Source organism: Alexandromys fortis, unplaced genomic scaffold, assembly GCF_014885135.2.
Source record: "Alexandromys fortis isolate MF-2015 unplaced genomic scaffold, M_Fortis_MF-2015_v1.1 scaffold_6, whole genome shotgun sequence".
Taxonomy (NCBI): domain Eukaryota; kingdom Metazoa; phylum Chordata; class Mammalia; order Rodentia; family Cricetidae; genus Alexandromys; species Alexandromys fortis.
Window position 1 is genome coordinate 11826873 of NW_026067902.1, and position 20756 is coordinate 11847628.

The 20756-nt window shown below is 50.5% G+C and overlaps 1 protein-coding gene across 2 annotated transcripts in view; it reads left to right on the forward strand.

Annotated features, from left to right (window-relative positions):
* Kcnip3 (potassium voltage-gated channel interacting protein 3) overlaps positions 1-20756 on the forward strand; it is a 72871-nt gene that overhangs the window by 30757 nt on the left and 21358 nt on the right. Inside the window, exon 1 of one of the 2 annotated variants that reach the window (XM_050134408.1) lies at positions 10867-11395. The exons of the other annotated variant lie outside the window; for it this stretch is intronic. Coding sequence (XP_049990365.1) covers positions 11293-11395 — 103 coding nt within the window. The 5' untranslated portion in view covers positions 10867-11292. Of the gene's footprint in view, positions 1-10866; positions 11396-20756 lie in introns of those variants that run through there. 2 annotated transcript variants of the gene reach the window in all.

The window sequence follows — 20756 nt, forward strand, 5'->3', positions numbered from 1 at the left end:
GAGAGAGAGAGAGAGAGAGAGAGAGAGAGAGAGAGAGAGAGAGAGAGAGAGAAACTTTATAATGTGAGCTATTCTGCCTCCTCTGAGTTCCATCACTAAATCATCTGACCTCAGCCTGCTCCCAGCTGCTGTGGGCAGCTGCACAGATTCAGCTTCTCATGCATGATTTACAAACTGAACTCCGGAGTATGTGTGAGGGGTGAGAAGAGAGGACAGACCTGCCTCAGGAAACCCCGGGACATTACTGTGTACTTGTCATCACACCCCAGCAGACAGCACCTGTCAACCGGAGGCCCCTCCCCCACTGTGGGGCAGGGATATGATTGCACAGGCCCTTTCTCCCCACGCCTCAAGTCGGTGTCTCTTGTCCTGGGGCGGGGTGAGACCATGTATTATCGTGGAGCCCAAGCTAACCTCAAGCTTGCTATGCAGCAAGGATAATCTTGAACTTATTTTTTTATGTGCATGGGTTTGCCTGCATGTATGCCTGTGCACCACTTGTGTGCAGCACTGCAGAGGCCAGAATAGACCACTGGACTTACTGGGCCTGGAGTTACAGATAGTTGTAAATTGATACAGGATTGCTAGGACTCAAACCCAGGTCCTCTGCAAGAAGAGCAGATTTTTGTCACAGCTGAGCCATCTCTCTAGCCTGACCTTGGGTTTCTGATCCTCCTGCCCTGATTCTCCCCGAGTCTGAGATTCCAGGTGTGTGCAAGCACACTCAGTTTATAAGGCGATGTCTGTAGAAGTTGCGGGGCTTCGCGCCTGCATGGCAAGCTCTCCACAGCTGAGCCACAGCCCTGGCTGGCCCTGTTGTTTCTGTCTTTTTGAGATAAGTTTCATGTTATTGTGCAGCATGGCCTCAAACTTGTGGCAAGCACCCTGTCTCAGCCTTGTGGGTGCTGGGATTATGGGCATGACTGTCCCATACCTGGCTACAGGGACCGTTTAAATGTCCAAGCCAGAGTGGAGGGCAACTGTGGGGCAGGTTTGGTTAAGAAGTGGAGAGACTCGGGCTCTTTTTTGTCCCTCTTATGCTACTCTGTGACCTCACAGCCCAGGTTGGAGCTCCTTTGTCCCATCTGGCCTATGAAAGTCAAGTGGCAGTCACAGCTGCCTCTGGTCACACTGCCATTAAAGCAGGTCAGTGGTGGCACATGCCTTTAATCCCAGCACTCGAAAGGCAGAGGCAGGTGGATTTCTGTGAGTTTGAGACTAGCCTGGTCTACAGGGCAAGTTACAGGACAACCAGGGCTACACAAAGCATCGCTGTCTTGGGGGAGAAAAAGGAAGGAAGGAGAGAAGGAAGGAAGGAAGGAAGGAAGGAAGGAAGGAAGGAAGGAAGGAAGGAAGGAAGGAGGGAGGGAGGGAGGGGGAGAGAGGAGGGAGAGAGGGAGGGAGGGAGGAAGGGAGGGAGGGAGGGAGGGAGGGAGGAGGGAAGGGAGAGAGGGAGGGAAGAAGAGAAAGACCTAGACCATATGATTACTCCATGGCCCTGGGGATAAAGCCACCTGGACCTCTGTATAAGACTCCTGCCTTTGCTTCCTCTTCCTTTGTGATTTCAGTACTGGAGACCTCTAGTTCACAGCCTGAACCTACTCTCACTCTGGCCCTGTCCTATGCACCTGGGCTCCTCCTTAAGCCATTCCTGACCCTCAGTCCTGAGCATGGAAACTCCCCAGCTCCCTCCATGAACCTCCTCTAGCCCCCCAGTTTGGGACAGCAGCTTCTCGTACCTTCTCTGTCACAGCCAAACCATGTCTATGGCGGGTTAATGGTCAATCTCCTCTGGAGTGGAACCATTCCTCTAGGACTGGGACCAGATCTGCTACCCTCAGTGCTGTGTCTGCTAAACACAGGGAAGAAACCCAGCAAACACCGGCTAAAGGAACACACGCATGTGCTTAGATGTAACATTCTGGGATCTTACATCTTTCCAGACTGAGAGAAGAATCTAAAACCACCTCCCCTCTATACTTCCTGTATATTCTATAACCACCTTCACTAACTGTCCCCTCTATACTTCCCTGGTGGCCTTTCAAGACCCACTGGCAGCTCCCCTGCCCTCTAAGGAAGCGGGGAATTCTGGGTATTTCTAAGGCACCTCTCTGGGCATGATGGTCCAAGCCTGAAGCTTCTGGAAATAGTTTAGGGCAAGTCCTAGAACGGGTGTGAATGAAGCCAGGGCTGGTACCTGATATGTGAGTTCTGAGGACTGCACCTGGGGCAGATAAATAGCAGGCAATCAAAAAACAGAACCGTCACTACTACCAACATTGTCTGTCTTCCACGCTACCCTGGGCTCAGAGAGGCTAGGACACTGATTGAGGCCTCTCAGCTCATTTGGAGTTGGAGTGGCATCCATACCTAAGGCTTGCTCACCCCCAGGGCACTCTCTGGCACTCCCAGTAGAAGAGCCTGAGGTTTTGATCTCTAAGTTGCTTGCTGCCTCCAGCTGATCCGGGACATCTGGCCATCAGAGGACACCGTGGGGGTGGGGATGCTGGCACCAAGCATCCAGGATGGAAATTCCCCAAGACACCCTTGGGCCCTCAGCTTCAGTTCCAACAAAGAAATGCTTATGTCTTGGACGTCTTCACAGATCAGCACAAGGCTGGGACTTGAGAGCACTTTGTGTCGATGTCATCATCGTGAGGATTGATGGCAGTGTGTGACCAGGATGAATGCCAGGGCCAACAAGCTAGCTCCGAGCCATCAGGGAACTTCTGACTTCCCGGGCATCCTTTCGCTCAGGGCTCAGGCCTGGATTCCTGGGGGCTAAAATCACACTGCACTGGTTAACAGGAACCTGCTGCTCTACAGGGTCCTGCACAGGCCAGGGTGCTTGTGGGAAGGATTAAGGGGGGGGGGCTTCCCTAACTTTGAAGACGAGGAGCTTAGCCTGGGTCACCCTGGCTCTGATCTCTTGACTGATCATTACCATGGCCTATAGCCAGCAGAGAGATGGGAAAACCAAGTTCACCCAAGAAACAAATTTACCCAAAGAAATTCACAGACCCACATGGTGAGCATTGTACAAACGCGGTTCAAAGTGCAGCTGACCCTGTCATGGTGGAGCTGTTTAGTTGCCCGACATGGGCAGTCCTTCAAGTGAGAGAGAATGGGAGAGTCTCCATCACAGGGACCAGGAGGATAAGCTGAGTTCACGTCACCCCTCCTATCACCCATTCAGTAACGCTAGGCTCGCATGAGGATAGATGGAGGCTGGATATGTCTTGCTAGGGATGGAGACATGAAAAATGGTCCTCTCCTTCTTGCCCAAGGGACAGTCAGCGAGGATGCTGGGTGTTCTCATTTCCTTTCCGTTACTGTGATAAAAACACTTTGACTATAATCAACTCTGGTGGAAAGGGTTGCTCCGTCTTATACTTCCAGGTCACAGTCCATTGGGGCAGCAACTTGAAGCAGAAACCATGGAGAAATGCTGGTAGCTCGCTTGCTCACAAGCTCATCCTAATGTATCTTTCTTATACTGCTCAGGACTACTTGCCTAGGGAATGCCACCACCCATGGAAGGCTAGGTCCTCCTACATCAATTAATCATCAAGCCCCCCCCATTGAGATTACCTCCTCAGGTGATGCTGGTCTCTGTCATGTTAACCAGCACACTGGGCAACGAGAGGACTTTCCTTTAAGCTGGTAGTAATGGCCCTAGAACCACAGTGATATTTGGGAAATGACCAAGTCATTCTCATGCCTTCCCAGTCTTTCTTGGACACGAGAAGCATGGGGATACAAATCTCTTAGGGAGCACTCATCTCTTACTTTCTGAGGCAAAACAAAAATAAAACAAAATCCTAATGATGAAGATGACTTTAGAAAAGAGTATCCTAAAAAAAAAAAAGAAAGAAAGAAAAAGAAAAGAAAAGAGTTTCCTCATGAGCTAAGAGGAGTTTCCCACAATATACAGACCCATGGCCAGCTTGTCCCTGGAGACATGTGGTATTCTTCCCATATGACAGGCTCTTCCCACGTGACAAGTTGTGTGCATGGCTGACAAAGGCAGCAGCTTCTATGGAGTTAGGGCCTCTAAGAGTCTCTGCCTCTTGTCCCTGTGGGTGTTCCTATTCCCATTTCATTCCCCATTTAAGGATTTCTTCCTTCTTGAGGAAATGTTGAGGAGCCTGGGGACTGTCGGTCCTGTCTACCCCTGGGATGGAATGAGGATAAGACAGACATTCCTCCTTCTGCTTCTCTTCTTTTTGATAAAGGGTCTCATATAACTGAGACTGCCCTTGAGCTCCTGATCCATAGGAGAACAAGCATGCACCACCAGGCTTGACATCCTCTTCATCTTGAAGACACTCTAAGTTGGCCATTCATTTGTCCTTCCTTGAGTTTTTTTTTTAATAAAAAGTTAATATATTGTAGTCTGGTTTCTTCTTATTTTGCTGTACCTAATTGTGGTTTTTCTTCATATTTTTTTCTGATTGGGATTTGTTCAGCTTATTGAATCTGTCTGATATCTTTCAACTGTTTCTGGAAATTTCTTCAAACTCTGTTATTATTTTTTCATATTATTTGTGAAGGTTTTTTTGTCCTTTTCTTCTAAGACTCCAATTATATAATTTTTAGGCTTTAAAATTTTTGTCTTGGGCTGGAGAGATGGCTCAGCGGTTAAGAGCACTGGCTGCTCTTCCAGAGGCCCTGAGTTCAATTCCCAGCAACCACATGGTGGCTCACAACCATCTGTAATGAGATCTGGTGCCCTCTTCTGTCATGAAGGCACACATGCAGGCAGAACACTATGTAATAAATAAATCTTTGTGGAACTAGAAAACATTAAAAATTAAACTTTAAAAAAAAGGAAAAAAGAAAAAATTGTCTTATATTTATTTCTATTTTTCTTCTATTAATTTTAGTCCATTTATATTACTGTAATCCCACAGATGGTTGAACTGATACCTGAAAATTTTCTATTTGTCTCATGTCTTAGGCATCTCTCTCTTCTCTGTTACTGCCATGCCTTGTGTTTATACTCTCTTGTTTCCTGGCATGTGTTATAACTTTGTTGAGTAGTGATCTAGATACATATCCGGCTATGCTATTATCTCCTGCTCTAGGAGATGTACATTTTCTGGGTTCATTTTGGAGTTTTAATTCTCAGCATTTTGAGAAGTATGCTCAGAAATAGTGACAAAATATTTATGGCGACTTAATGAGGAAGAAGGATATTTGGCTTATAGTTTTGGAGACTTGAGTTTTGAGTCCATGGTCATTAGGCCCTGTCATTTTGGATTTGTGGTGTATGTCATGACCAGAGTCTGTGGTAGAGGAGGCCTCATGAGAGCCAAGGAACAAAAGGAAGAGTGTATGTCAGGATCCAAATATAGACATGACTATCCCACAGTGACTTAACTTCCTTATACTAAGTCCCACTTTCTAAAGAATTGTAGTTAGGCCAGGCAGTGATGGTGCATGTTTTTAATCCCAGCACTTGGGAGGCAGAAATAGGAGGATCTCTGTGAGTCCAAGGCCAGCCTGGTCTATAGAGCAGTTCCAGGATAGGCTCCAAAGCTACAGAGAAACCCTCTCAAAAAACTTGGGGAAAAAAAAAAGAAAAAGAAAAGATTTGTAATTGGACTTTTTCATTGTGACAGTTGGCTTCCCAATAATGACAGAGAGACTTATGAATTATGAAAGTTCAGCCAATAGCTTAGGTTTGTTCCTAACTAGTTCTTATATCTTAAATTAACCCATATCTTTTAGTCTACATTCTTTTACATGGCTCAGTTACCTTTACTTTGCAATGTCCCTAGCATCTCCTCCCTTCTTCCCAGCATCCTCTGTGCCTAGAAATTCTGCCTAGCTACTGGCTGTTCAGCTTTTTATTAAACCAATCACAGTGACATATCTTCACACAGTACAAAGGAATATTCTACAACAAAGATTCTACTACTTGGTGTGTGGTGGTTGGGGGAGGAGGTACTAGGGATTGAACACTCAGGGGTCACACATGTTAGACAAGTGTTCTACCATTGAGCTATGTCCCTAGCTTTCCACCACCCAACAGCACCGAGAGCTGGGGAGCAAGCCTTAGCCCCATGAGCCTCTCAGAACCTTCACCCCATAGCAGAGACAGATCCCAGTTTGTTCTTCAGAGCTCCAATTTTCTCTAGTGAAAACATATTAATCTGCTATTTTGAAATCCCTTTTCCTTCGCTCCAACATCAGGGGCATCTTTGGGTTCTGAGTCGACATGATGATTGGCAATGTTTTTCTTCTCATATCTAGAGATCTTCTGTTGCATGCCAGACATTGTGATTTGTTATAGAGGGTTGGTATTAAATTATATGCCTATAAAGACTGATGAGATGGGGGGACGCCGGGGAGATAGTTTGTGGGTAAAGTTATTGCTCTAGTAGCATGAGTTAAACTTAAATCCCCAGAACCCACATAAAATCTGACAGTTACCCCAACATTGTGGAGCCAGGTGGATCTCAGAGGCTTGCTGTACAGCCCATCTAGCTGAAAGTCTATTCCAGGTTTAGTGAGATGCCCTGTCTCAAAAATACTGTGGCGAGCTTTAAATGAAGACACTGAACATCAACCTCTGGCTTTCACAGATTCCCTTCACACAAACACGCACGCACACACACACACACACACACACACACACACACACACACACACGCACCACACACCATGTATTGGCTTTTCTATCTGAACGCTCCAGCAAGCATCCCAGGTGGGTGGGCCCTGCCCCATGCAGCGGTTCAGTTAGATCCTTTCTGCCTTGTGGCTCTGTCTTCCTCTCCCCTGGACCTCATCCTGATTGATCTGCATGTCTGAGGCCCCTCTTCACCATGTGGGGATCCAGCCTGTGGGAAATCTCAGAGGGAGACTCTCCTACTGTACTGGTTTATGTTCATTGTCATCAGGGCTGGCTTGGGAGACACCTGGGAGACACACCTCTGAATGTGCCTGTGCGTGTTTCCACAGATGTTAGTAGCACCATCCTATGCACTGAAGCCCTTGACAATAAAAAAAAAAAAAAGAGAGGAGGCCAGTTGAGCACCAGGCCTCTTCTCTCCCTGAGCCCTAGACCTCTAGTTCTGTATTCTTGCTGGCTCCCTTTTCAGAAATCTGGTCTTCATAACTAATAAGTAATGTATCAATTGAGTTGGTTACAAGAAACAGTAACCCAACTCAGGTTGTTGGCTTAGGCAATAACCAGAGGATTTGCTGGCTCATATAACTGGAAGATAGCTGTTTAGATGCGCCATGAGGCACAGCTAGATCCGGGGAGGGGACAACATTCTCAGGCTCCACAGAGCACCACTGACTCCATAAGCCTCCTACAGGGTTTTCCTGGTCCTGGTCCCATCTAATACCCAACCTGAGCTGACCACTGAAGTGGTGGAAGACAGTGCAAATCAGAACAGAGGACTCGATGCTGCTTGCCGGTTCCATTCAAATCTCCAAAGCCACCGTCCCATGGCTTCAGGAGAGAAGATCCTGACAGAAGCGATCAGGGTGCCCTTACCAAGTCTGAATGGGGATGTTGAGGCAGAGCCACAGGCAGAGGGACAGAATCCATGTTCATCTTGAGACGGTGGCTGAATGGAGCAGTGGGGGCCGGTAGGGGGCTGGGGCCCTATGTCCAGGAGGGATGGAAGGAGTGTGGCTGAGCTCCTGATGGCCAAGCAGAGAGGGATGGAGGCCTGGTGCCAGAGCGCAGAGGTACCATGGAGGTAGATGGGAAGAAGGGTGGGACAGGGAGGAAGACTGGGGCCAGCACAAGCTGGAAGAGGCGGAGAGGTCAGCTTTGGGGGTGCTGAGTGTGGACATCCAGGAAACATGGCGTGAGGTACTTCTTGGTTATGGGTCTCCACTCCTGGCAGTTCGTTAGCTTCTGTGAAGCACGAGAACAGTTCTTCGAACAATGCCTGTTGTGCCCAGTAGGATGCACTGGAACTAAGGGTAAGGGAGGCCTGTTCTCCAGGAGAGCTGGAGCTAGTACCACTTGCTGAACTGTTCCCAGGAAATGGCCCCCTGAGGTGGCACCGGTCCAGACACCCAAGAGTCAGAATCTTTGGAGTCTGGAGTAGCTCGGTGTCTGGAGCAGGACATAGTAAGCCCTGTCAGTCAAATCCCCAGGTTCCCAGCTTTGAAGAACCAACAGCAGAGCTGTGTAAGACATAAGAGATAGAGGGATATAGGAGGCAGAGACAGGCCAGAAATATAGCAGAGGGAGTCCAGGGAAGGCCACCAAGCAGGGCTGGTGTAACCTTGGTGGTCTTCCTGGAGATAGCATCGAGAGACACGGGTCATCAAGGGCAGCCTCTCTAGACGTCAACCAGCTTTGTCTGATAGCTCCCTAAACTAGACCAGGCTACCCCAGGCATCCTGAGGCCTTCAGATGAGAACCTGAGCTCCTCCCTTGAACCCCCTAGGAAGCATGGATCTGAGTTCCTCCCCTTGAGCACTCTAGGAAGCACGGGGGGGGGGGCTACTCTGCAGGGCTCCCTCATCTTCCCCTGCAGGGATTTCCCCCCAGGTACCCTATCCCTCCTGTTCTTTCCCCAAAAGCCAAGCAAGTGTAGTGCAACCACTTCCCAGGATGTGACGGGCAGCCCCCTGGGGGCGTGGCTGCCGAGAGGGTGTGGTCGTTCGTTTTCTGGCTGAGAGAGGACTTTCGGGTCTCCAGGCTTAGTCTGGGGAGGAAGCGTGTGAGAGAATCGTCGCCTAGCATCAGCGCGCCTCCGTTAGCCCCGGGCCTGAGAGGACCCAACTCTAGTGAGCAGAGGAGTCAACTTCCATCCATTAGTCCTGCAGCCCAGGCTGCTCGTAGCGCGGGGCCACTGTGCTCTCGGGCCTGTGATCCACTTAGCCTTCGTTAATATTTTACACCGCACCGTCAGGGGATCGATGACTCGCTTATAGCTCCGTGCTTATAGGCCGTCAGTGACGCTTCCACTGGCATCTGAAGCTGCTTTCGAGCCCAAGGGAAACTGAGGCAGGATGGCAGTGGTGGGTGCCAGCCTCAGAAGGCTCGCAGGGATGGCTTCTTATGCACGCAGGGGTTCTCTGCCTCACCTGGTCTTTCTGCACAGCTGGGCTGAGTGTAAAATCATGGGGAGATTGGTGCCCACTCAAGCGCTGCCCATAGCCTCACGGGATCCTTTATGAGACCAAGGAGAGGCCAGTTACCACCCCATTTTATGGATGGGGAAACTGAGGCTTACAGAGGTTATGACTCGCGAGATGTCCGTCAGGACTTTTACTCCATACGGACACTAACTGGGACCTAGGCTGGGTATTTCTTAGTGTTTAAGTGTATAATTTATAGGTCACAGGAGACCTTTGTTTGACCTTCTGGCCTTTTAAACGTTTTACCCTGCGGAGTTCTCCAGCTGAGCTGTCTATCTCCGCCTCTCTGCTTAGCCCTCTGAATTGGTCAGTGGAAACTGCAACCTGATCAACCTGAACTAAAAGCCTTGTACTTACAGCTCCTTAAAAGTGTTGGCCTTCTGGGCGGTGGTGGCGCACGCCTTTAATCCTAGCACTTGGGAGGCAGAGGCGGGCGGATCTCTGTGAGTTCGAGGCTAGCTTGGTCTACAAGAAAGAAAAAGTGGCTATTTATTAACCAAGAAGGTGAAAGTGTGAGGCTGGAGGCTGTTTGGCTGTTTGGTGAAACGCTGTTTCAGACTGTAAGGGGTTAAGCTGCACTTGTGCCCCCGTAATTCACCCTCTGAGCCTCGGTTTCCCTGTCTGTAAAATGGGAGATAAGAAATGCCCACTGGAGGAACCCTTTAAATATATCTAAAGGCATACACATGAGCTCTGGCGCAGGTGGGGTGGCGCAGGTGGGTGGGGGTGGAGTATCTGCTGCGGTTTCCATAGACCTGAGTGTAGAGCTGCACCTGGGACTAAACAAGGTGTTGATGCCCTTTGAATGAATGGGCGAGTAGTTCGTGGGCTCCTAAAGGGAAGCTGAGGTTGTTCGGGCCAGAAGTGGAAACTGCACTCTTAGGCTCTTAGACGTGAAGCAGCGTTCAATTTCTCCTTCTGCTAAAATAGCAGGAAGGGGTTGGTATTGGCGGCAGCAGCGCTTCCCTCCTGGTCCCTCTGGGTCTGGCGAGGACTCCCGCGGTTCACTGCACCCGCTGGAGAGCAGCAGAGAGTCCGCACTGGGCGCCCGGCATCAGCTGGAGCTTCACAGCCTGGAGCATCCGTGGCTCCGCCCTGCCACTCCCCACCCTCTCCTTTCTTTCCGTGACTTCCTTGGCCCTACCCAGTGCCCCAAAGGGAAGAAAGCCGTCCACAAACTAATTAGCACAGCTTTCAGAAGCAGCTTAGATCTTCCCGACAGCCAGAAAGGCAAATGGGCCCTCTAAGAAGAAGGTTACAAGTCCGAGACACGACCAAGGTTATACAGCTGTCAGAACTTGAACTCTGTTCAGTGGGCTCCAATGCCAAAGCCGAAGCTTCCTCGTAAAGTCTCGGGAGCACCAGCAGGTTTCCAGAACTGGAGAACTCTTCATACCAACTTCTCCATCTTCAAAGATTGGGATCAAGTTGAATCTCAGGCTGTGGGTTGAGACTTGCAGGAAACAGCCTGGAGAAACAGAGCTTCCCGGATCCTCTGCACCCCTCCCACTGATTCTCTTGTGTGGCCGCCGCGCCCCTCCTCCTGGGCACCCTGCTCCCTCCAGCGGGTGGGGAAACCGCAGACCGCGCGGCCTCCCCAGGGCTGGCGGGGTAGCAGTGGCAACCCGCCAGGCTCAGTCAGGAGCTGGACCTTGCAAGGCGGGGCTTCGTCCCTCCCACCTCCTCCCCGGCTAGCAAGGAGGGGCCCGCAAGAGACAAGTCCCGGAGTGGTCGCTGCGCCTAGGCCAATGAGCGTGCGGGGAGCCGCGATGGAGCCTGGGGCGGCCGGGAGCGCCCAGGACCCCCCGCCGGTGTGGCCCCGAGCCCTTGGGGCAGGAGAGGGGGCGGCAGAGTCGTGGTGCCCACTGCGGGGCATGGGGGCGCTGCTGGCTCACACTGGTTCCGGGAGATGCACCCCACACTGCAGCCGTCGCTGTGCCTCGAAGTTTGGAGACTGATTTGAAAAGTTGCGCCCGGGCTCCAGCATCACGGCCAGGCCAGTTCTTCTCACTGTCGCCTTCTCCTCCGTGGGGTCCTGGCCCCACCAACACCCATAGCTCCGCCTGTCCGGGGCATGTGAGCCGCCGCCCCTGAAGCCGGGCGGGAGGCTCCGGCCCGGGCGCCTGCAGGCAGCGCACGGCCTAGGGGTGCGCCCCGGTCCCAGCCACGCTCGCCATGGGCATCCAGGGTATGGAGCTGTGCGCCATGGCCGTGGTAGTGCTGCTGTTCATTGCTGTCCTCAAGCAGTTTGGCATCTTGGAACCCATGTCCATGGAAGGTAACGTGTGGCCGCCCGCCCCTCTGTGACTCTTCCCCGGGAGGCCAGGGTCGGAGGAAGGTTAGCTGCATTGGCTCAGACGCCGCCCCCTCCTGGTTGCGGAGGGTTGGGTCTGGGATTAGAAGACAGAGAGAGCTCAGGCTGAACAGACCAAACCGGCGTTGGCATAGATGGGAGAGATGGGCAGGGTGACATCTTGAACGAGCATTCCTAGTTGACCCAGGCCTGCGAGTCCGAGCTGCCTCTGACTTGGGTTGCCTGCGGGACACCGTGACCAGTGTGAAGGTGCCAGGAAAAGACCCACAACCCCAGGTGCCAGTAATTAGCAAATGGTTTGAGAGCTTTGCCAGTGGTGGGACTGTCCCTTTCGCCCTCCATCTGGTGTCCAGTTCCCTGTCCTCATACAATGCTCCTGTCCCTGAGATCAGTAGCCAAATCCGCAACTCCGTTTCTGTCCTAATAAAATATTAACGGACTACTCTTAAACCAGCCCTGTCCATCTGCTTGGGACCCCTGACAAATATGCTTGGAAAGGAATACCAGTCACAGGGCCCTACCACTTCTGGGCAGGTTAGGAGGAAGGGCCCTTCTCGGGACACATAGCTGGGCTAAGAGAAGGGAACACCAGAGCTATAATTTCCCCAGTTGTTCCAAAGGTCCAGGTACAGCCCGAGAGAAAAGGGTCACCTAGGTGCCTTAGCTCCTTCAAGGGTGGATGGGCATGCTCCTGCTTCTAAAGCACTCTAATGACCTTGCCAGGCCCCAGTTCTTGGGGAATGGAACCCAGAGGCTGCGGGAGGGAGGTTGCTCCTGTCTCCTGAGCTGCCCAGCATCCTCTTAGACATAGGGATGGGATCCAACCCCTGCAAAAGGCTCATGAGGGCTGGAAAGGGCAGGCCAGGATAGAAGGTCTTCTGTTACTCTGCTCCTAAGGACAGAGTTGGCTCCTTCCTTGAAACCTATCACCGCACACTCCCCACAGATGCCAAGGGCTCCCTCATGCCTCTTTTCTAAATCTGTAAATGAGGACTGGAGAGAAAAGGCCTGCTTAGATCACCCCCCTTGGACTCTTAGACTCTAGTGGGCAGGAAAGTTGTCCAAGCCAGCCCTTGCCTGGCTGGAGATGGACCCTGGCAATAAACTTAGTGGGGAACAATGCGAGGGTATTGGGGTTGGAGCAGGTATGGGGAGGGCTTCACATACCCCCAGCAGATGTCCTGTACCCACCGTCTTCTGTATATCTCCCATTGAAAGCCTGGAGTATGTGGTGAGGTGTGATGCCCAGGGAAGCCAGGACCATCCCATTGCAAATCCCTGTTTCGGAGCCCTCCTGGACCCTCACTTCTGCCCTGCCCAGAAGCACCAGTCAGCCTCATTTCCATAACACTGCAAAGGTGACACTTGCCAAGGCCTGGGACAATCTAAGGGTTGTGAGTTCTCAGGAGAAGGACCGTCTTTCTAAAGTGGATAGGATTCCTAAGACAGTGTATGATTTGACCTGCTAACCAGCCTGCTGCCAGCTTGGAACTTCCTTCCCCCTTTCGAGACCACTTGTGCCTTTGGGGGTTCTGGAGTCTTGATGCAGGCGAGGAGCACACAGCCTGAGAGGTCTGAGAGGGGATCCCGTCATCCTCACGGTAAAGCCTCTTAACCATGCGGAGTCTCTGCTGCACCCTCTGTAAATAGGGGCTGATGATCTAACTCCTGCACCCCCGTGCTGTGACCGTCGGCGCCCTGCTTGCTTGGAACCATTGCTATCACCAGTAACCAGCAAGAGGTGGCTACTAGTAATAACAGAAGTGATTCAGAGTCGAACACATTTCTCTTATGGAGACAGCTCTCCCCTCCCCCATTCTTGGGTCAGAGCGGGGAAGTTGTAAGTTCTAGATGTTCTGTGTTGATGGGGAGTGGTGCCAACTAAGGGCCTGAAGTGCCTGGTGGCCAGCAGTGGCTAAGGGACTCTGGGGTGTGCTGTGAGGAGCCTGAGTCCCGCCAGCCCACGGGGTATGAGTTGTTCTGCATACTGCTGGGGTGAAGCGGCTGGTACTCCTGGTCCTTTGTGCGCATGTGCAATTGGCCATATCTCTTTTCTTCTGAGCCTCCGAGGTTTTCACTTGTAAGACACCAGAATTATGAGTCCTTCGGGACTTAGGGAACTGACGAGCACGGAGCTTTTCAGAGGGTCTTGAAGCGGACCCTATCTCGGCTTTGAGACCGAGACCCAGCAGGGACTGGGCTAAGGAGCTAGGGTTTGTTAAGTGGTGCCCGGCGTGTAGGTTCTGGGTCTGACCAGCCCACAGAGCCACTGCAGCTAAAGCAGCATTGCAGGGTTGGTGACTTTCGCTGGCTGGCTGACATGTAGTTCTACAGGGAGTCCCAAGTCTTGAGCCGAGGCTGATCCATGCTTGAGGGTCAGTGGGAGGGTACCCGGCCACATCTCCTGCATCTCTGCCGTCTCTCAGGTCCTGGTAATGTGGCACCCTTCTTTGCCTTTTCCCTGCAGAAGCCTTGACTCCCACACACCTGGGTCTCTCCGCAGCCCCACACTCACCATAAGGTGCTGGATATCTGGGTTCCTTGGTTAGTTTGTGATTTGTCTCAGTATGGGGGGCGTGGCTTTGGGCTGCCTGCTATAGTTCCGGGTCCCGTGCCTGGCACCACGTCAGCAGCTTGGTGAAGAGTTTTTGAATCTGTCAGGGAATCCTTTCAATAAGGAGAGACAACTGGGGCTTCCAGTCTGCCTCCAGCCGCAGCTGCTCCACCACCCCCCAGCATAAGTCTGGGCCGGGGAGAGACACTGATCCCATTGGGCATGAAGGAGCCTCTAAATGCCAGGAGTGGGGTCCGCTGCTGAGTTTACAGAGGCTAGGAGATAGTGTATGCTTAGTGTCAATGGAGCTAGGTATTACTGGAAGGGGAACAAGGTGCTTGGTGGAGGAGGCCTGGTGAGGTTATATAGGGCATTGGTTGGTATTTGAGGGAAAGGTGCTAAGTAGGGTCTTACCGGGGAGCCCAGACAAGCCCCAAACTTGTGATCTTCCTCTCCCCTCCCTTCCAGCCCCTGGGATTACAGATGTACTAACCACCATGCCTGGGTGGAACACTGAACCTCAGTCATTGTCATATCCAAGTGGGCTTCAAAGAGCACACTTACCATGCCTACCCCAGGCATCAAACGCCTGAGGTCTCCAGACATGTTCCCCTCTAGGGATGTTGGTCTTTTATTCTCAGAGAAGTCTGGAATCTCGGTGTGGAACTCCCAACTCTGGACACCCAGGGGCAGGCAGGGTCGAACACACAGGTAGGTAAAAGACCTTCAAGGATAAGCAGTCAGGGCTTCTCAGGGTGTCCCCGTGCCAGCCGTAGGAACATTCCCAGGACTTGTTAGAAGTGAGCATTCAGTCGTGGTAGTTCAGGCCTGTATCTCAGCTTCTGGGGAGGCAAAGGCAGGAGCCTCCAGGACTGCCTAGGCTACAGAAAGAGTTGAAAGCCAGACTGGGTAACTTGATGAGTTGCCTATATCAAAATGAAAAATTAGAAACAGGCTGAGGGTATAGTTCAGTAGAAAAGCACTTTGACTAGTGTGCGTGAGACCTGTGTTCAATCTCTAGTAAAACACACACACACACACACACACACACACACGCACACACGCACACATGCACACACATGCACACTTGTATCTTAAGACACCTATGGTGCCTGGATGTGGGCCCCAGCTGCTTGTCTGGTGTCCAACTCCAGAGACCACTGTGATGTACTCCAGTTTGAAGACACAGCTCTGGGTGGCCATGGTCTTCTCTAGGGACACTGACATTCAACCAGACTATAGGACATTTCCAGGCAGAGGCAGATATGATATCTAAAATTTTAGCAAGAATCCTGGCTTCCCTTTTAGGCGCAGACAGAGGGGGACTGGGGCCCCAGGTACAGCACCGGGTCCTACTGGAGGCATTTGCAGCCTTCTTGGAGGGGTGAGGATGAGATTGGGGGACTGGATAGGCTCTAACTATGTCCAAGGCAGGGCTTCTAGAGCTTACTATGAGAAGTGGAGGGTAGGGCTACCATTAGGGCATGGGGGGTGAAATACAGGGCTGAAACTGCAGGTTTGTGGGGACGCTCTGTGTTCCCAACCAGACCTGGTAAGTTTGGGGGGAAGCATGTTTTTTTTTATCGTAAGCGTAATACCTGGAACCCTCACAAGGTGATTACTCTACAGGTCTGTAAGCCAGAAGCCTTGCAGATCTCCCTGTTAAGGTGACATAGGTGAATAGGGCTCTCCTCCAAGGGGCTCTTGGGAGTAATACTCCTTGCCTTTACCTGTTCCTTGAGGTGTCTTGCTGGTCCCTGCCCACTTCCTCCATTTCAGCAACATCAGACTGAGTCTCTCTTCCATTGTCCCTTCTACTTCATTCTGAGCTCCTGCATGGCCCAGGAAGCATCCCTGTCTTAAGGTCAGCTGAGCAGCAACCTTAATGAACTCCATCTGCAGCTGGAACCCCCTTCTGCTGTGTGACCAGACATACCCATGGGTTCCAGGCATTCATCTCGGACCTCTTTGGAGAGCCATTATTGTGCCTAGCACAAGGGTCAGATGGAAAAGACCCACGTGGAATCATGAAGGAGATGGAGGCTGCACCCCTCTGCAGTGTGGCTTGGAGAGAGGCTTGCCTTCAGCAGGTAGTGAGTCCAGAGCGTCACCAAGGATGTGAGGTCATGAGAAACCAGGTTCCAGGGCTGAGCTGTTGCTGCCACTGACCAACTAGAGGGAAACAGTGACCTGAGCAATGGAGGAGGCAAGGAGGTCAGATGCTGCTGACAAGGTGTTTTATGGGGGCCCCATGTACATCTGAGGCTTTCTGTCATCTGTCATCCATCACCAGCTGGAGCACCTCCCAATGTCCCTGTGACCATCAGCCCCGCCTCCCTTGCCTTTCAGTCCTGCTCATCCTGTTGCCCATTGGTCTAGCCAGAGAATGCTTGACTCTCGACGGATGTCATGACTACTGACCAGACCTGTCCAGGACGGTAGATGTCCCAGTGTGGAGTTGATACAGCCTCAGCACCTCACTGGAGATCTCTGACTGAGCAGGGGTGTGTCCTGGCCACTGTGTGATTTGGGGATTTCCAGCGGTCTGTTTCCTAGACCTGGAGCTCCACCTGGGACCCACCACTTAGGTCAGTTGTGTGCTCCCGGAAGTGTTTTGGACACTAGAGCCTCCCGGCTGGCAGGGGTGTGTTCTTGCTGGGGCATGAGGTATATTCTAGCCAACAATTAAGGCTTGGAAATAAGATGAGAGTGTTGCAATCAAGCCTACAGAGGACAAAGCTGCAGAGGCCTGAGGAGAGAGAGATCCTTCCTGTGAAGGGGAGGGTTTTCCCCAGCACCTGGAGCCTGACAGGCCCCAGAGAAATAGGACTCTTAGTGGTCCCTGCCATGGCCTTGTATGCACACCCACACACACACACACAGTAATGCCTTCCAGTCAGGTGTGAGCCCTAGAGAGGGGAAGAGACAGGGCTAACAGAGTATCCAGAGCACAGTTCCCCACACAGCACCAGCTGGGCTAGGCATACCTCTCCAGGCTCCAGGCCTTTCTTAACTAGCTCATTAGTTTGCTTGACAACCATGCCTTTAACCTCAGGGCTCACTTGTCCCGTCTTTGAAATGGGCATCACAGCAGATCCTTCCCCTGTGTGGTTCACTGGGCTAGGGTGAGCTCTAACAGGTTTGAAAGAGTGGAGGGAGAAACTCAGGGTCAGGGTCCCTGGGGCCTTAAGCCTGGGGGTCTGGGTGCAATGTTGACAGAGCCTCACTCCTGGTCCTTTGTCCACCTCCGTGACCCAGGGCTTGGCACTGATGCTGTGTCTCAGTTCAGATCTCCCAAGTTCTAGGCTAGAGACTGATCCTTCTCCATTTTCCTCCCCCGAGATTTTGCAGTGCTGCTGGCTTCCAGTGAAAGGAGGCCACTACATACCCTGCCACTCACAGGACAGACCCTCTGACCAGATGGTAGTGTGGCATAAGATGGAATTTAGTTTTAGAAAGAATGCTGGCCACTGCTCTCTCTCTGAGCAGCAGTGAGATGCACTGATCTGAGCCAGCTCATCTGCAGGGAAGGCTTCAGAGAGGGGTACATCTCCCCTGGGAATGTCCCTGACTGTAGCATCCATACTACTACGCGTACTATGGTCCTGTAGCGCCTGTACTATGTGTACTACGGTACTACGCCTGTAGCATACCACCTGCGCCTACACTACTGGACGGTTTGCAAAATGGGCAAGGGCTTGGAGATTGATACACACAAAGACAGAGACACAGGTCATCCTTGAATTCCCCAAGAATGTCCCCTTTATTGTGTTCCAGGGCAGCTTATATAGGGATCCTTAACTTATAGCCACGCCCCAGCCAAACCCACCAGAAACCACTTCCCTGCCATCAGGAACTCTTGAGGGTCTCGTGCTCAGAGCAGCTGCAAACACAGGAAAACAAATTGTTTACAGGAATTCAGGGTCTGGGGGGTCCACAGCCCCCAACACCTGACCCTTTCACATCCCACCAGGGATTGTGTTAAAGGACACTACCTTCAAAGTTCCTGTGTTCCTTTCCACACCCAACTGTGGGTTCTCCACTAGGGGCCTCAGTGTGCCCCGAACTTCCTGGCAAACAGCTGGTTATGAGTGAATTACTCTAGTGCCGGTCACTAATAGCACAGTTCCACAGACCGGAGAAGTTATAAAGCCAGAAAACTGACTTTACCTTCTACTCTGAGCTCTCCAGAGTGAGGTCTGTCTGGTGAAGGGGTCTTGCAGGCAGCATCCCCTGGGCAGTACAAGGCATTGCATAGAGACAGTCAGGAACTTGCGTGTGTTTCTCTTCCTTACAACGCTTCTGAGATTCCGTTATGGGGGTTCCACCCTGACCACTTGATCTAATCCCAATCAGCACCTAAACCCCGCCCCCTCGAAGTACACTTGAATGCATGGGCACAGGAGACCACTTCCTAAATATAATCCCAGTAGCACAGACACTGAGAGAAACAGTTAATAAATGGGACCTCCTGAAACTGAAAAGCTTCTTTAAAGCAAAGGACACGGTCAACAAAACAAAATGACAACCTACAGAATGGGAAAAGATCTTCACCAACCCCACATCAGACAGAGATCTGATATCCAAAATATACAAAGAACTCAAGAAACTGGTCATCAAAAGAACAAATAACCCAATAAAAAAAATGGAGTACGGACCTGAACAGAGAACTCTCAACAGAGGAATCTAAAATGGCTGAAAGACACTTAAGGAAATGTTCAACATCCTTAGTCATCAGAGAAATGCAAATCAAAACAACTCTGAGATTCCATCTTAAACCTGTAAGAATGGCCAAGATCAAAAACACTGATGACAACTTTTGCTGGAGGGGTTGTGGGGTAAAGGGAACATTTCTGCATTGCTAGTGGGAGTGCAAACTGATACAGTCCCTTTGAGTATCAGTGTGGCGATTTCTCAGAAAATTAGGAAACAACATACCTCAAGACACAGCTATACCACTTTTGGGTATATATCCAAAGAATGTTCAACCATGCCACAAGGACATGTGCTCAACTATGTTCATAGCAGCATTGTTTGTCATAGCCAGAACCTGGAAACAACATAAATACCCCTCCACCAAAGAATGGATAAGGAAAATGTGGTGCATTTATACAATGGAGTACTACACAGCACAAAAAAAAATAACAACTTGAAATTTGCAAGCAAATGGATGGAGCTAGAAAACATCATTTTGAGTGAGGTAACCCAGACACAGGAAGACAATTATCACATGTGCTCACTCATAGGTGGTTTTTAAACATAAAGCAAAGAAAATCAGCCTACAAATCACAATCCCAGAGAACCTAGACAACAATGAGGACTCTAAGAGAGACATACATGGATCTAATCTACATGAGAAGTAGAAAGTAGAAAAAAGACAAGATCTCCTGAGTAAATTGGGAGCTTGGGGACCTTGGGAGAGGGTTGGAAAGGAAGGGAGGAGAGGCAGGGAGGGGAGCAGAGAAAAATGTAGCGCTCAATAAAAATCTATTTAAAAAAGTATAAAATCCCTCCCCCTCAGAATACTAAGGTTGGATTCAGTTCCTACTCTCTTACTGCAGGCATTAAATTTCCCTAAGAAGTCTGAAAGGGATTAATATAGAAACACACAAAAGCAAGCCTGATTCTAACCGCTATGGCTTCCACCATGTTAGGCTGCATCCAGGGGAACCTTCACCGGGAACCATCCTGTTTGGATCCTTCAGTTACCAGAATTAGGAGTCAGCTAGATCACTTCATCAAGTATACAGTCCTGAGTACTTTTAATTTTTTATTTTAATTTTCTTTTATATTTATGGGTGTTGTGGTGATTTAATGCAAATGGTGCCCAGGGGTTCCTATGTTTGAATGCTTGGTCCTCAGCTGGTGAAACTGTTTAGGAAGGATTAGGAGGCGTGGCCTTATTGCAGGAGGTGTGTTACTTGGGGAAGGCTATGAGGTTTCAAAACACTTATTACCACCACCACCCTCTCTCTGCCTCCAACTTGTGGATCAAGATGTAAGCTCTTAGCTATTTCTGCCGCCATATCCTTGCTCTACTATTATGGACTCTAACCTTAGATATCATAAGCCCCCAATAAACTCTTTCTTCCATACGCTGCCTTGGTCATGGTGTTTTCTTACAGAAATAGAAAAGTAACTAAGACAGAAGTTGGTACTAGGAAGTGGGCTACTGCTGTCACAGGCCTGACCATGCTGTCCTTCGCACGAATGTGTAAGACTTTGGGACTTTGGGCTCGGAGAGCTGTTGTGTGCTGCAAGCAGGGCTTAGCGGGAAATCTTAGTAGGAGACTGGAAGGCAGTGGTACTCTGTAGACTATGGAGGCCCAGCTCAAGAGGTTTCAGAGGGGAACAATATTAGCAATTGGGCCAGAAACCATTCTTATGATATTTTGGCAAAGAATGTGGCTGATTTCTGCCTTTACCCTAAGAATCTGCAGGAGCAGGTGGATCTCTGAGTTTGAGGTCAGCCTGGTCTACAGGGTGAGTTCTGGGATCCACAGAGAAACCCTGTCTCAAAAAAACAAACAAAAGAAAATCTGCCTGAGGCCATTACTGATTTCCCTGAGGAGGTTTCAGCATAGCCCAGTGTTGACTCTGTTGTGTGTTTGTTAGTAAGCACTGTTATGAAGGTCTACAGTGAAAAGGAGCAAGCAAGCCAAAAAGAAATTAAAAAAAAAAATGTAGTTTGAAGTAAAAAAGAGCAGTTGAAAGTTTAACGTTGAAGTCAAGGCTTGTGCTGAAAGAGATGAAAAGGTTAAAGAAAGGTTT